Source organism: Podarcis pityusensis (genome assembly GCF_964106645.2).
Source record: "Podarcis pityusensis genome assembly, chromosome: 14".
NCBI lineage: Eukaryota > Metazoa > Chordata > Lepidosauria > Squamata > Lacertidae > Podarcis > Podarcis pityusensis.
The window spans coordinates 5,993,064-6,009,971 of record NC_138039.1 but is presented as its reverse complement, the minus strand read 5'-3'; the positions used below and the strand labels follow the sequence as shown (position 1 = coordinate 6,009,971).

At 46.9% G+C, this 16,908-nt stretch overlaps 1 protein-coding gene across 7 annotated transcripts in view; it reads right to left on the bottom strand.

Moving 5' to 3' along the window:
- Positions 1-16,908, bottom strand: part of MPRIP (myosin phosphatase Rho interacting protein) — a 155,985-nt gene that overhangs the window by 5,518 nt on the left and 133,559 nt on the right. For 3 of the 7 annotated variants that reach the window (XM_080980896.1, XM_080980899.1, XM_080980898.1), the window contains 8 exons: positions 10,093-13,902; positions 7,505-7,652; positions 7,246-7,363; positions 6,632-6,791; positions 5,317-5,436; positions 5,068-5,154; positions 4,132-4,294; positions 3,471-3,556 (listed from right to left, as the gene is read on the bottom strand). In XM_080980896.1, coding sequence (XP_080837022.1) covers positions 3,471-3,556; positions 4,132-4,294; positions 5,068-5,154; positions 5,317-5,436; positions 6,632-6,791; positions 7,246-7,363; positions 7,505-7,652; positions 10,093-13,902 — 4,692 coding nt within the window. Of the gene's footprint in view, positions 1-1,976; positions 2,043-3,470; positions 3,557-4,131; positions 4,295-5,067; positions 5,155-5,316; positions 5,437-6,631; positions 6,792-7,245; positions 7,364-7,504; positions 7,653-10,092; positions 13,903-16,908 lie in introns of all 7 variants that reach the window. The other 4 variants (XM_080980900.1, XM_080980901.1, XM_080980897.1 and 1 more) reach the window with 3 other exon arrangements.

Genomic DNA, 16,908 nt, shown 5'->3' with positions numbered 1-16,908 from the left:
CTGTACAATTCTATGATTCAAAGTCCTATCTTGATCCTGATATAAAGCAGCCGGTCTTGATAGACCAGGGTGCCATACGTTTCTGTTTGTTTTTTGCTAATCGGAGAAATACGTTAATTTCTAAGTTAAAACTTCCCCCCAAGTTAAGGGTCCATCAAGAATGGGAACCAGGTGGCCTCCAGGTACGCTTGGACTCTCAACTCCCACCAGCCCAGCAGAATGGCCAACGGACAGGGATGATGGGAACTGGGAGTCTAAAACATCTGGAAGGCAGCCGGTTCACCACCCCTTATTTAAACCCAGGATTCCAGAGGGGAGATTGTTGATAAGGTCCGGAGATCTCTGTCTGGACCTTATGAAATCACTCTTCTGCCTTTTTAGCAGTTATTTTGAAAGAAGAATCTCCGTGTCAGACACTGGCTATTTTTCACTGGAACATACATTTCTTACAGTGAGATCCAACCACAAATCAATGAGACAAGGAGATGCACAGTTTCTGATCATCTTGTGCCAATGTCCATTTTCTGCCATTTGAAAGAAGCCTTTCTCTCCACCCATCAAATCTAATTACAAAACCTTACAAACTGGGGCAAGTTGATGGAGAGGAATGGCAGCATCAGCTGATTTACAGGCAACTGAATCAAGGGATGCAGTTGCAGGTGGACTGTATCACTTCAGGATCGAATCTGTTTTTATACTTATCCATGACAAAAATTCCCTGCACTCAAGGACGACAGGGAGAAGGCTAGCCTAGAACCCTTTGCTCTAACGTGCTTTGCTCTGTGTGAAAGGGTTTCTTTGTGTGTGTGTGTGTGTGTGGTGTGTGTGTTGAAACATGCGAACCATTTCCTCAATACAAAAACTCAAGTGACAAAGAGTCCCAACAAAAGCAGCACCATGCAATTCTGTGGTATTTGTAAGAGAGCTCTAGGGACACTGTAGATTAAAGCTAACTACAGTTAGTCTAGTATCAGACATTTAAACTGCTCTTAATGCTGGTAAAAAATCCACAGTTGTTTGTTCTTTGGATTAAAATTGCCTCCCTATATTCCAAATTAGATGGCTATAGAGGAAAATGCTTACAGTACATCCAAACCAAGCTGCCTATGATATAGAACATTGCTTTTTCTGTGTCAAAATGTAGATATCTTCTTGGTCAGGTGCGGTACTTATCTTGATGGGCAATACACTTAATTTCTGAAAATTAAACCTCATTCAGGAATAAAACCATGTTTTGAGAAGGTCACTACTTTTATACAGTAGTGACCTATTTTTTTCAGTTGTTGCTGACAATCTGCAGAAAATCAACTGCTTTCTCCCATCGGGTCATCTTTTTTTGTGGGGGACAACTAACCTAACAACTAAGACGGTTGGGAAAATAAACCTGTATGGGTTGGGTAGATCAGCTGATTTAGTACCAGAATATTTAAGAAATGGGTAAAAAGGATTTCAAAAGGGGGAAAGGTAGAGATCAGAAACCTGATCTGTGGACAGCACAACTGGCTTTTCACATAACATCTGTCTGCCCTTCGTTAGGAGCAGGTTGGAAAAAATTCATCCATTCCAGAGGACATAATTAGTGAATCAAAAAGTACCCTTCTGCCTGTACACACTGCCATTTGGGAGAGTTAAGTCCAAAGCATGCATTTTCATCCAGCATGCACACTCTTTTGTCCCATGCCTTCAACGCAGCACCCCGTTGTTTGTCTTAGGAGGTGCAGAAATCCTTCCAGTGATGGATGTCAGTGAGGGCAGGGAGAAGCAAAAGGATGGAAGAGGCACAGAAACAGCCATTCAATCTGGCATGATCTTAAGTTTTGAAATTCTGCCTCTTGCTCCTCCCACTTAACCTCTATGTAATTCAAAGGCAAGGGGAGATAGATTCTCATTAGCCATGGAGATGTGAGCCGGGCATGCATTAAGTGGGCTGCCCCTCAAGAGGTGCAGTGTTCTTTGGAAGGTGCTGTTTGGATTACCTATGTGACAGGGAACCTGGAATCTGGTGCATTTCAGTTATCCCATGAGACCTGCTCAATAACGGACTGTTGTTGGAAGCAAAGACAAAAACAACAACACAGAAAACAGAAATAGGAGAAATACATGAATCCTGATTGCTCCAGAAATTCCCAAGTGCCAACATACTCCCTCCCACCCTAGCAAGGAGAAAAAAAGGCAAACTGCAGCTTGGGGGTCTTCATGGCCTGCAAGGTCAGAAGTTTGCTTTTTAAATTCAGTACATAAAATCAGCCACAGAAGGGAAACTATAAATAAAAAGCACAACACTTTGTAATAAAGAGGAGCTACGCCACAGTGAAAAATTGGGGTGCTCCAAAACGAAGTGCACACATACACACAAAACTGGCAAATCACAAATGACACCAGGACTGAACTGCACGATTATCACAACATTTGTGTAACTGTGTGTGTGTGTGTGTGTGTGTGTGTGTGTGATTTTTGCTGCGGCAGTCTTCCTACCATACCAGCTCAGGGAAACCTGCTCTCAGGGTGAGGAGAGTTGTGTGTAACTTTCCCTCCTTCCAGTTCTACCAGGCTACTGATCCTGGAACTGCACACCAGCACAGGTGCTCAAACATGGGGCAGGAGGGTGGTTCATTGACACAGGCCAAGCCTGTTAAACACCCAACAGTACTGCCCTTGTGGCCTAGCTGAAAGCATATCCCTCTAAGCCAGGGTGATCCAACCTCTCAGACCAAGGGGGCTGCAACAGCACTTCCAACATGGAACCTGTGGGTGACACACTGCTTTGTATGCGTGCGGGGGGGGGGAGAGTTGAGGGAAAATTTCACAACCACCACCACCACCACCACACACACTTGCACTGCCTCCCCAGAGCCGGCTAAGCAAAGTGCCTGGCTTTGGGAAGGAGGCACAGGGCTCTGGCAGGATCCTAGAGCCCTCCCTCCTCTTCCTACGGTTGGGAAAGTTCAAACTAGGTTTTGGGAAGGAGGCACGAGGACTCTCGGATCCTGTCAGAGCCTTCATGCCTTTTTCCCAAAGCCCAGGGCCTTGCTTACCTAGCTTTGGAAAGGCAGTGCGAGGGTTTGTGTGGGGCGTCAAATGTTGTTGAGGGCCACCCAAGAAGGCCTCAAGGTCACACCTTGAACTGCCCTAGTAAAGCTCTCATGCCCTGCACTGAAAAATGGGAAAACTGAAACCACCAACAGTCCCAAAACCAGAGACCCAGGGGTGGAGTAGAATCTAGAAAGCTGCTCAGTGCTATTTTTCTAGGAAAAAAGGTGCCAGAACTCACCATGAACACCTCTCTTGTTCTCTTAGAACAGCAATGGCACCTGCCTGAGAGGTGCCAGAACTGAGTTCCAGTGAGTTCCGGCTGGAAAAAAAACTGCACATGCTAATAACCCAGACAGAACACAGAACATAGACTTGTTACGGCATCCGACGTAGCATAAGCTCGTTTGGAAAGCTGGGTGAAGTCACCATAAACTCACCTTTGACCTGATATTTCTCAGTTGCCGGCCAACGCTGGTCCTGTCTTTCTTCAAGAAATCAGGGTTGCTTTTGGATTTCATAATATCTAGGTGGATGAGGAGAAACAGAGCCAGTTTACCTTACCGTTGAAAGCACTACAAGCGCAACATTTCCTCCCTCGCCGTGGAAAAAAGGAAAACAAATGGTTGTCAAATGGACACAAGGAACAACCCTGGGCCGAGACATTTTGCCACTGTAGGCAAAATGCTCCAACACCCCCTTTGAAGCTCTGCCCCCCCTCTCCCTGGCCCAGTCATTGTGCCCACGCTGCCGCCAGCCCCATCACTGCGACTGGTGAGATCAACGGTCCTGTGTTGATGGTGCGGGCAAAACCACAGTGGGGCTGGCAGCAGCATAACTGCGAGCACAGGGAGGGAGGGAGGGTGTGGATCTGCTGCCAGAGGCAATGGCTTCTCTTAACCTCATTCAAGGACCACCCTTACCCCAGAACACAGTCTCCAAAGGGACCCCCCATTTGCTACCAGTTACAGAGCTGGCTCCCTAAACTGGTATGGCCCACGTAAGTATACCCAAAGCGAAAGCCAGAAACTTGGCCTTGCTTTCATCCGGAATCCTCAGCAGCACCTATGAAAAAGCCAAACCAGCTAACAGAAGACTGACCGTATCCAGACACAGTGGTGTTCTCTGGGGACTTCTCGCCAAGGGCTTCGGTGGCCGCCTTGAGCTGCTCTTTCAACCTGCTAATGTCGCAGTCCGCCTTGGCCTTCACAATGCTGAGCTCCGTGTAAATGTCTTTATACTTATCACTGGCGTATTTCTTGTCCTTTAGAAAAGACAACAGCGTTTCAGCAGAGGAAATGCTTTCAGTCCCCTTCGGCCTTGGAGATCGGCAGCAGCAAATATTGCCAAAGGGCTAGACAGATTTCAACCCAACAACACATATTGTAGCAATCAATGCCATATGTACTCTCTTTTATCTTTCTTGGTTTGGGCTTTGGTTAAAAAAAGGACACTGCAACCCACTGAGACAGGCTCCATTCTTAAAAAGCAGAACAATTTGGTTTTGACCAAATAGTTGTATATGGCATCTTTCAAATCTGTGAACTACCAGTACTCTTGACAACCATCCACTCAAAGTAAGGCAGTACGTATTTCAAGGGGAGGGAGATCACGCACTCCCATGGGGGAACCAATGTACAGCTTGCATTTGCCACTGATACAGACCCTTCTACATTGGAAACAATTAGCAGCTATACAGACTGAAGGCTCAAAACTTAGCTATCTTCCTGAGGCCTGTGTGGGTCTGGTTGGGAGATGGTCCGAAAACCAAATGTACGCTGCTCTGAGTTCCATGACAGAACTAAAGACTTTTTTTTTATCTGCTCAGGCATGTTTCAATACTGGTTTCACTGCTTTGTGGATGCTACAGAAATACATTTTTGTTGAATTTTACTGAATCGTTTTATGTTGCGAACTACCTTGTATCATAATTACAAGCGGTATGTATATACACGAGTCAGCTGAATACATATGCGTTTAAAGGCACTTGCTGTCTGCTTGTATGTTGCAAAGGCAGGCCTCCTCCAGAACTATTACCCTCAATGCTGTTTGCAGTTCATCCTTCAAGGAGCTGATCTCCTGCTTCAAGTACTGTATTTCTGATTCCTTGACTCGCAGCAAGACCTGCAAAGGGGAAGAGAAACCCAGGCAGATGCTTTTTAGGTTAGGCAACTATGCACAAATGAAAAGGGGGGGGGGAGGAGTTAAGCCACTGAGCAAGAAGGAAAGTCCATTTCACATGCCCCTGGAACTCCAACATCTGGAATCAAGGCAGGGCACACTCACCTCCAACTCGTAGGCATCCTTGCCTTGGGTGAGAGGTGAGCCAGCCATCTCAATCCCACCCTCCCCAGTCACCAGGGTCCGTAACCGTGTGATCTCTGCAGCCAGGCGGTTGTTCAGCTCCTGTAAGAAGACCACAAGATGGCTATGAGCAGCAGTTATGAATAAAGCTCTCCCCAATCCTAGCAACTGAACATCCCTATTTTGCTTTTGGATGGCGACCTCAAGGATATAAATGCCTTCAGTTTTCACCAAACAGCACAAAACAGCATTTGTGGTTCTTTGGGCCTTCCTTGCTGCTATCTGTACTTCTGCAGATCAGACGAAGGGATTGAGCTCAGTACTTCCGCAAACGTGGCCCAACCAGCACATCTGTTTCCCTCCTCTAAAGATGGACATTTCTTAAGTTCACAGAGTTTTAAAACATTTTTAGTAACCCATGTACATCTGTGCTGGTCATAATATACCAATAGCCTGAAATAATGACTTTTAAAAAAATCTATTCCTAGTCGTGAAAGCCTGATTCTTCTGAAGTGATTGTGACAAAGAAAAAAGATTTTAGAAAGCATGTATTTTATCAATGCTTCATTAAAGAAGATGTGTCACAAGGCCTGGTGATGAAAATAAGCACACAAAAGGATTTAAAACCAAACCACAAGATTTCCAAAACCGCACATGCAACCATCTAAAACTATGGAGCTTGCATATTTGCACAATGTCATCTTTAACACAGCAGTTTCCATCTTGCATATTTTCCCAGGAAACAAAACGCCATTGAGGAGACACCTTGAGACACCCCTGACCTGGTATTTCAAGACAATTGGAGCTGTGGTGGATTTCGTAAAAAGAAGATCCTAAGTTTCAGAGACCACCAAGCAAAAGGCAGTTTACAAGCCTGGTTAAGTCAGTAACACCATCTGGGGTACCATCTTTTTAATTCATTTTCCTTACCTAAACCAGGGGGCTTCCTACCAACTTAGGTTGAAAACATGTGCAGAAATCAGATCTGCCAGGTGTTGCAATAAATTTATGGTTTTTAAAAATATATATTTTACAGTTTAGTACTGTTTTTATTTTTAAAAACATATATGCGGGCTCCACCACAATTCTCTTCAGTGCTTAGGGCCTTTGAAGGTCTTAATCCTGCCCTGCAGAATCGCTATGATTTTGGTCCTGCTGAAACTGCTTATCAGGCCTCTTGACCAACTGACTCCCCTGCCCTGCAAGTCAAATCCTGGCTGAAAGCCGTTCTGAAAAAGCCCCAAAATGACCCTTTTCTCTTAGGCAGCTGAATAAGGCTGGACAGGTGTTGCTTTACCTGGTTGTGTGCATTGAGCTCCTGGTTCTCCCGCTGGCACTGACGGAGGGCCTGCCTCTCTGCTTCCAGGGCCTGGGCCAAGTGAGCGTTTTCCAAACACTTCTGAGAATACTGCTCGGAGAGAACTTCAAGTTCACGCTGGACAGACTGCAGCTCCTCCCTGATTGGGCATAGGGGGGTGGGGGTAAAAACAAAAAATAAAGATTGCAAGGCCACTGCAACCCCCAAAACAGATCAAATCAACTATCAGAGACTAGGATGCACAGAGGAGAAGGAGGCATTGCACAACCTTCTGGCTGTGGACAGACAAGATGGGCATTCAAGTGCATCCCACACGTTCAGTTTTGCTTTCCCAGGAAAGCAAACTTAGGCATGCGGTTTGATTGCACTGACTAGACTAAACATTTGTGTTGTCTATAGATGGGATCCCCATTAGGGTCAGCCAGTGTGGGAACAGGATACTGAACTAGATGGGTCTCTGGCCTGATCCAGCAGGGCTGTTTAGCGTGGGTGGTGTAGAATGACAAATTGTTCCACCCAACGCCACCCAGGTGCCAAGAGCTGCTCCACATTTCATACTTCAACAGATCTAGAAAATACAGAGGAGCACCTACAAGTATTGCCTCTGGAGCGCTTCGATGTCAGAGTTGATGCTGCTGATCTGCGAGCGGTGAGTCTTCTCCAGCTCCCGCTCCAGCTCTTCCCGGTGGGCGTTCTTCATGGCTTCTATGGCTGTGTAGGAAAAGAGGCAAGGGCTGCAGATAAGCTGTCTTCCTCTAAGAAACACTCCCGTCTTCTGATCTCACCTCAGGAACAAAACCACCTTCTGATGTTGCTACTGATGACCGCTTATGGTCTTCTCTTTCCTCTTACCTGAGATAGTGGCTGCTGTCTCCTCAGCTAGCAAGCGGTCTTTCTCCTCCCTTAGCTTCTCCAGTTCTCGCTGGTGCTGCCTCTGCAAGTCCTCTATCTTCTTCTGATGGGTCTCTTCCATAGCTGCAAACCCTCGCTCGCAAGTTGCCTGGGAAAAGATGGGGCGGGGGAACTGAATTTGTATTTCTCGGCCTCAGAACCTACAGGGATGGTGTTAGGTTGAATGTTAGGATTGTGTTAGGTTGTATGGGCAGGCAGGCAGGCAAACAAAGAGAGGAGGAGAAAGCCATGGAGCTGATGGACAAGCATGCATGGAAGGTCTAGACTAGAGCTCTAACATGCCTCTTCAATCTTAACCTGATAGAAAAACTACGTGAAATCTGACTGACTAGGAAGAGGGTTAGTTCAAAACCCACTTAAATGGGGACTTCCAAAAAGCCTTAGGAAGCAGCCCTTGTCACTGGTACTTGGGATGGGGAAACTGTAGATCTCCAGGTGTTGCTGAATGCCTGTTCCCATCAACCACTCGACAACATCTGGAGGAATGCAGGTTCCTTGTTCCTGATCTAGGCTTAACTTGGGATGCCATTTAGATAAGACTAAGAAGAGACAACACAACCCAGCGTCATTGTATTGCTACACAGAGTTGTTTGAAGGAAGTATGAAGCTTAAAGGCACACTTTTAACCACAAAATCATTTGGAGTGGCCTGGATGTACTATATTCACCTGCACCAATCTAGGCTATTCCTTGGGAGGTACTGTCTGTCCCACTTCTGCACTGTACAACTTCTTTCTCTGGTGTAAAATGTGAAGCATGCACCCTAATTCATAGCTGCCAGGAAACAGCTGCTTCTCGTGCAATTTTTTGTACCCATGTAGTACACACACAGGGTGTCTGCTGAGTCTTAAGGAGGAAAACATTCTCTCTCTCTCTCTCTCGTGTGTGTGTGTGTGTGTGTGTGTGTGTGTGTTTTCTCTCTTTAAAATCTACCTAAGGTACCTCTAGGATCCTAGCCTAAGTCTTTAAATAAAATCTTTAAATATCTTCAGAATTTTTATTGGCGATTACAAAGGGCAAAAACTGGGCTCTTTAAAAATGAAAGATGGGTCTTTTCTGCATGAATGCTTAAAAACGGTATTTCTGCAGCTGGCTGCGAGGATATAGGTTACTGGCCAGCCTATATAAATATGGTAAATAACAACACGTTGCAAAGCTGTGGTTATATAAGTTGCCCATGCCCTCCTGAAACACATCTGTGGAGGCATGTACAGCTTCAGTTCCCAGCTCTTTACACTGAGGCCAGAATCTTAGCAGGTGGGCTGGGATTTATTTATGCCGCTTTGCTCTCTGTTCCTTGGTAAGCACAGAACTGCCCCTTGAACCAGCTGTGGGCTGCAGAAGTGGTTGCTGCAGATCTGTCAGCCAAGGCAATACTTTTTAGGATGGCAGAAAGTTAGTCCAGGGGGAGATCAGTGTTCTGCAAGGGACATTTAGTGCAAGCATGCCAGCAGGTGCAATTGGCCTGTACGGCAAACCTTGTGAGCTGTGAAAAGGCTCTGTTGCTGAAGGGTGGAGAATGTTCTTGTGGGAATGCTACAAAGGTTTGTGAAAGGCAAAAGAAAGAAGAAGGCAGGCTTCAGCCATGCCTGGAACAGAGTATTCTCCTAGAACTGTTGACTGCTTCTCACATTACTATCATCATTTCATGATGTAACATACCATTTACCTCCCATTAGCCCCTTTATATGGCCATATGCTACAGCAATTAATACTGGAGGGTGTCCGTGGGCAGAATGTTGGCCTTAGACTGGAGGGACCCATGTTTGAATCATGGCTCAGCTGTGAATTTCAGCTGAAGCAAGTCTTTTTCTCTCAGCCTTGCCTAGCCTGCAGGGCTCGTCCAAGGATAAGGTGATGCAATCCCATTTACACTCTGAGCTTCTTTTAGGAAAGGGGGTGGGGGTATAAAATGTGATTAAAAGGAAGACTTGTAGAGACCTATCTTTTTGCGCAGGCTTTTCCCGGCCAGACCCTATTTTATGTGCTTGTGCTCCTGTTTTCTTTGTTTTTCTGTGCTTTGATACTACCGTTTCATTGGTTTTAGGTTGTAAGGATGTAGGCTCGATAGAAGGAGAGGTGTTTTGAAGGACAGTTATAGGAAATCTGATATCTAAAGGTGAAAAAGATCTTGTGAAGGTTTGCAGAAGATGACATACACCCCTAGGGCTCTGGCTGTATCACCTCAAGGACATTATATTGGGCTTCCAAGATGGACAATTTGTTCCTATGTTGCAATGCAAAGTTTTGATTTAGTGTTCTTAGGGGGCAGTCTTGTGGACTGTAAACATTCCGTTTGAAATGCATCCCATCCTGTGACAGAATATTATTATTTTTTACCTTTTTCACTGTCATGGGAAGGAAGTGTTTCCGTCCCTCTTTTTAGCTCTATCTATCCTCTGACCATCAAGTTATATAATTCTATTTGCTTTAAATAAAAAGATGATTGTTGCATTGCCATGGGTAGGGGGCGGGGAGAGATTTACACACATGACTTATTGAAATTAAGTGCAGTGAAGAAGAAAAAACCTTAAGGTTCTCAAAGTCCTTCTGGTATTTCTCCCTCAGAGTGGACGCATTGCCTTCGAGGTGCTTGTTCTCCAGCTCATCTCTCATGATGTTCATTTGGGCTTCCAGCTCTTGAATGCGCTCTCTCAAGCCGTGCATGGCGTTCAGCTCACTCTCTGAGCCCTGCACCCCGCCAGCGGGGTCATCAGCAGCCCATGCTTCTCCCGCATCCAATGCCACAGCAGGCAGTGCTTCTGAGTGCTGATTCTGGTACTGTTCCAGAGATGCTTGCAAGCACTGCAGCTCTTGCTCGTAGCGCTTCTGCAAGGCCAGCAGCTCTTCGTTGTGGAAGACCTGCAGTTCCTTCATCTTGACTTGAAACTTGTCCTCTAGAGTTTGGATCTGCTCAAGGTGGAAAGTCTCCAAGTTCAGCTTATCCCGCGCAAGAGAATCTAGTCGCTGCAGCCCTTCAGTCTGTTCTGATTTCAGAGCATCCTCGGTCTTGTGAAGCTGCTCAACCACGTTCCGGATCTCCTCTTCATACGTGTCCTGAAGCTCCAGTATTTTCTTGCTCTGTTTATGTTCTTCTTCTTCCAGGAGTTTCCGCTGATTATCAAGCTGCTCCACTTTGGCCTTGAGCTCCGAATTCTCCCTTTCAAGCACAGCAATCATCTCAGCATACTTGCCCTGTTGCTTTCGGAGCAGCTCTTCATATTCCTCCCGGAGGGTGGCAACTGCCCTGATGCGTTCCTGACACAGAGCATCCACATTGTGCAGGGACTCTTTGTACAGCCGTGCCTCCTTGGCATACTCCAGCCTTGCCCTGTAAGCCCCGTAACAGACCTGGGCCTGGATAATCGCATCTTGAACAAGCAGAGACGAGTAGCGCTCAAGATCCCCCAGACACATATCGTAGGGAGGACTGGAAGAAATCCTTAGCAGCTTGCGGCAGTCTTTCAGGGCCTCGTCAGGGGACAGAGACAGGAGAGCAGCAGATATTTCTTTCAGGACATTTGCTCTGTCTTTGAGCTGCTGAGCAAGATCGCCCTGAACGGCGGCTAGAGCTTGACTGCCAAGATCCTGCAAAGTGTGGGCTTCTGGCATGAAGCCAGAAAGGCTGGCATCCCAAGCTGAAGTTCCCTCTTGGATTTCAAGGGCTTTGGAAATCTGATGCATAACGCCGTCAAATTCAGGAGTCTGGTATGCTTTAATGATTTCCTCCAGCATGCACTTGTGCTGCTGAAGGGCTGTTCTGGTGTTGTGGAGGTCTTCTTCGATGGCCTTTAATCTCTGATGAAAGGACTCTCTCATTTTCTGGGCAACAAAACTGAGCTCTGCTTTAATCAGCGTGCTGTCTGCCACTGAATGAATGAGGCACTGAGGAATGTTTAAACACTGGGCCTCCACCTTTCCCTTCCCCTCTTCTTCCTTGGCACTCAAATTCTTCCTTAGCTCCTCCACCTGGCTCCAAAACTCATCTTCCAACACTAGCTTTTTAGATAAGACATCAGCCAAGGCCACTGCAATATGTGAAATATTTGAAGGCTCCAGCAAGACTGCATCCACCGAACCATGAATCTCTCTCAGGGCTAAGGAAATCTTGGAGGTTGCATCTGTTAGGGACTCTGCTATCTGGTTGATCAAGCTGGCTTCAAAAGCTACCCTCCTGGAAAGCATCTGCAGCTGGTCTTGTTCAGAAAACCCCACTTGTTGCTGCTGGAGGGCAGTTTTCTCCTCCTCCCCCAAGCTGCTGCCTTCTGCATGCAGTGCTTGGGCTGCAGACAATTCTTCTGCCAGATGACCAGGCGAAGAAAGTGCCTGTTGCAACACGAGGACTGCATCCGTTAAAGAAGTTTCTGTATTCGACAGGACACCCAAAAGCACCTCTCTCTCTTGCTCCGTGTCACATCTGGACAAAGTTCTTAGCTGTTCTCTGCATTGCTCTAAGCACACCAAGGCTTGGTTGTTTCTCCCATGGAACCTTCCCAGCTCATGGATGTGATTCTCAAGCAGCTTGTGTTTTTCTTGCTTCTCGCCCTCCAGCTGTGAGACCAGCCTGCTGACTTGAGCCAAGCTCTCCTGAAGCTGCTCCCTCAGCTGTGCTTCTGTGCTGGCCCACTGGTGGTGAAGCGTGATGAGGGTGTCTTGATTGTGGCCCTGCTGGCTTTCGAGTTTCATGGTCACATCTTTGAGCTTTTCTTCTGTGATGAAAAGTTTGGTTTCCAGGGCGTGGATGATAGACAGGTAAGTCTCCGAATCGCCTGTGCCTGGGTAACTCGGAGCTGGTTCTGATGACATGCTGTCCTCTGAAAGTGACCTGTCTTGGCTGGTGTCTGATGAAGTGCTGCTGGTCCACATCTTCTCAGATCCATCAGGGTGGATATATTTTTGGCACTGGATGCTGGAGAAACGTATCCTTTGCCTTTTGGCTCCCGGGGTTTCTGTGTCCAATTTTGCAGACTCCTTCTGGCAAATCTCTCTCTCTTGAAGGTCTGTAGACTTAGAGGTAGACCTACACTCTTCTGGGTTCACTGCTGGGTGCTCACAGATCTGCCTGTGACTGATATTGGGGCCCTGATCCTCAGTGAGCATGCACTCTGAGACTGGAAGTCTTTGAAGCTGTGAATGTTGTGCTGGCTCCACAACTTGACCACCTGTTTCCGTCACAACACACGGCGCTAAGCTCTCACCAGCTGATGTTTTCAACTCATCGTCTTGCGTCTGCTGATCTTCCACGTTTTCTGGACTGCTACTTACGGCAGTTATTTTTAAGAAAGGTTCTGCAAGCTCCGGGTCCTTATTTTCCACAATTCTCGAGTGGGCTTCCCTCACCACTCTTAGCTCCTCCTCCTTTTCTTTCAGCACCGCCTGCAAGTTCTGGAACTGCCCTGACACCACCTCGTAGGAGTGCTCCAGGGCATGGTAGTTGCTCTCCTCCAGCTGCAGCTTGGCTTGCAGCTTGGCGACCTCGTTATCAGACTCGGCAACCTGGTTCATCAGCTCTTGGAACCGGCATTTGATCTGATCCCTTTCCTCCTCAAGGCTCTTGATGTGTTCGGCGAGCTTTTGGATGCTGGCTTCTTTCATTTCGAGCTGCTCTTCCAGCTGGTGGACAATTTCGCTGCTTTCAAATTTGACGGACAGCTTCTCCTTCTGCAAGACCTCCATCTGCTGCTCGTTGTTCTGAAGCTGGTTCTCGTACTCGCTGGCTTTGTCCTCCGCTTCCTTCAAGCTCTGGATGAGGACCTGCTTCTCCCTCTCACAGCTCTCCAGCAAAGCCTCGTAATTCCTCTGCAGCTTCTCCTCCATCAGCATCTGGGACTGCTCGCTGGCACTCAGCTGCTGGCTGAGGCCAGCGATCCGATCCTGGAGCCGCTGCACTTCCTTCTGGTAGTCCCTCTGCAGAGCCTGCTGTGTCTCCAGATCTCGCAGCTCCTGGGTCTTCTCCAGCAGGAGTGCTTCCGCGTTCTTGAGCTTCTGCTCGCTGGCTTTCAGCTGCGAGCTCAGCGCCTCCTCGCTGTGCTGCCACTCCTCCATCTGCTCCTGAGCTTTCTTCCGCTCAGCCTTCAGGTCGCTCTTCAGCTTTGCCAGAGTCTGCTCTTTGATGGAGAGCTCTGCGGCGGCATTGCTGAGCCTCGCTTGTAGGCTCTGGATCTCTGCCTCGTGGTGCCGGATCACATCCTTGGCCTCCCCATAGCTACGCTTAAGCGACTGGATCTGCTGGTTGATCAGTTCCTGCCGCTGACACTGGGCTTCGAGCTCACTCTGGAGGTCTCGATTGACTTTATGGAGCCTCTGCCAGGCCCCCGATGGGGGGGTGGCCACCTCGGTCTTTAAAAAAAATTGATTAAATAGGAGATTAGTAGCACTCTCGGTTCCCAGTTCTGAGTGTCACACCTCTGGTCAAGTTGGGCCACAGAACAATTCCTTGCATAGGTTTGATCACTACCCATCTGCTCCAATTTTGGATGGTTTCAGTTTTGTCTGCTTTCTTTTTTTTTTTAAATCCCTTTTGCTCAGGGAAACAAGGAAACACTTCTTCAAGTTTAACAGACAACACGGATGATAAAACATTGAAACAGCTTGAACGCAAACGAGCCTAAGAGGAACAAAACAAATTAAAACAAAAGAAAACAAAATGATGGAGAAGAGAACACCACAGGAGAAATGATGACTTGGGACAAGTAGAAAAAAGGTTTGGAAAGGAGTGAAAATTGTGAGGGGGCGGGCAATTCGAATATACTAAGATAAAACAAGCAACTCTTTGAAGCATTGGGAGACCTACCTGCTAGGAACTATCTTTTGCAGCTTGAGGCTAAGTTTGGAAGGGATGGGTTTAAATCAATATTTATCTTGTTTTGCTGGGGTTTTATTTTCACTTTTGTGTTACCCACCCTGACTTTTTGGGGTGGGTTGACCTGTGAGTCTAACTGCTGGATTGTGTGTGTGCAGGTGTACAGTTAGAGCATAATGTTTTTGCCTAGCAAAAGATTCAGAGCTTCAGGTAAATAAAGTCCTGGAGGAATGAAGGCCACTGAGAAGACACAATTGCTCTCCCCTCACCTGAAGAGATGGCAGCTGCGAACTGATCCCTGCCGCGAACGTCTTATAGCTTTCCTTCTCGTGGAAAATATATTTGTGTGTGTAATATGTGAATGAAGTTTAAAATGCGGAAGTTCTAGATCTGTCTGCTACCCGTGTTTTGCTGTAAATCAAGACGAGCGGAGAGGAAAGGAGGAGTATGATGAGAACATAAAAGTCAGAACAAGGAAACCCTCGGAGAGATTCAAAACCAAAGCCATGTTGCATGCAAGGGGGCAGGGGAATAAACACACAGAGAATCATGCAAGAGTCGGACAGAAATCATGTGGCTTGAAGAATACACAAACAGAAAGAGGCAAGAGGAGCACAGCGCTAAGCCTGATAATTTGGCCTGTCTTGCTGTACCGTAATCGCTGGCAGGGACAGCCCATAGATGTGACACTCAGGTACAATAAGTCAGATTACATGCTTCCACACCCAAAAACAAAAAACCAAACCCCTAAAAAACAACCCATGCAATATTATCCACACCCAAGAGAGATTAGTAGAGTGACCCTCTCCACCCTCGCCCCAAAGGAGGCAGAAGACACAACTGGTGTCTTGGGGGGGGGGGAGAGAGGAAAAACAGTCATGCTCAACTTCTGTTAGCACTGAATGGGCTGGAGAAGCTCCACTTGCCATCGAGCTCAAGGCAGGACACACGCAGGAAAGGTTACGTTGCAAGAGCTCAAAGAGGGGCTCAGTTCAACATGCACGCGGATCGAGTCCTGTAGATAGATATGCAGTGTCTTGTTGGGCAGAACATTCTGCAACATCAGCGCTATGGACCGGGGATGGGAAGGAGGCAAAGGATTAGGAGCTCACCCGGGCTCTGCCGTTTTGGGAGGAGTCTGGCAAAAACGCTCCCCAGAAGCTGCAACCATCTGCTTTTCACAAGGGTCATTTGCTTCCCCGCTGGGGTGACCAGCATGCCTGCTTTATCAGTCTTTCACCAATTCTTCAAGGTCTCTTAAAGCGCCATCTTATGCACGCTGACCCAGGAGCAAGTCCCACTGAACTTAATTGGACTTACATCCGAGTAGAGAGACATAGGATCACATCGTTAGCTTCTTAGTCCTACAAGCAAAGGTACTCCTATTGGGCCCAGTTAAAAGGAGAGGAAGCATTTAGCTTATCTGGTGCGACCTGATGGAATTCGTCCCATTATTCTGAGCCAGGCAATCTGTACAGTGATCTTAATCTGCCAGTGTCCCCCAGGGAAAGGAGGTTCACCCCACACAATGCCACCTCTGTCACCTACACAAATGGCAAAATAGCAAGGAGCCATAGGTGCAGGGTATCAGGCTGAAGGCACAACAGATAACCTAGCAAATGGGCAGCATCTGCTCTCTTTTGTCAGTATGCAAGAGATTCTGTTCCAAAAGATGATCTCTCTCCATCAGGAGACTTGGGTAGTCTTGGACAGAAGGCCAACTGTTCCAGAAGGTTGAACACATTATGAAAAGGGAAGGATGCCTCTGTAGCATGGTGTCGCTCTTTATCAAAGCTACTTACAAAATAAAAATATTAGGCTTGCAGCTCTGAAGAGTGGGCATTAAATTGAAATACATTTTAATAATCCCAAAGGCACCCTCACTTAATCAAGCAACTAATGCTTTAAAATTTTAAATTATTGTTAATTGAAATGTATGCAAACTGACAATGGCACACACCAGCTTGGGAGCTATGTTTACTCCCCTGCAAGAAGTCTGCTTCATCAGCTAGGGAACATGGTAGAAGAGTAGGACCCAGCAGGATTGAACCCTCCCGCTCTCAGCAGTGTAGTCAGCGGGGTGATGGAGGAGACGCCATGTCTCCTTCTCTCTTGCCCATATAGGCTTTAAAAACCCCAATTAAACATTTAACCCCACTGACCAAAATGAGTCAGGATCAGATGCAGATTGGGTGTTCCCTGGGTTGCATCCCTGGATCAGTTAGTAGGAGAGGGGGCGCACACAGCCCTAGAAGCAAATTACATTGTCAACTATATACTTTGGAAAGTGGCTTGTTTGCTATCAATTTTGACACCTCTTAAGATACTGCAACCCAATTTTCCACGAAGTTTCCTAAGATCAAGAGGCAGGTTTTAGTCTACGTTTGGATACAACCAGACGTGGTTATCAATGGAGATGGTGGACCGAACCTTCCGAAACTCTTCTGATTTAAACCATTGCTTTCAAAACTGGGATGATTTCTCAGAATTCCCAAGCAACAAGGCTGCTTAGTGCAGTACTGAAAAGAGGAGCTTGCTCTGTA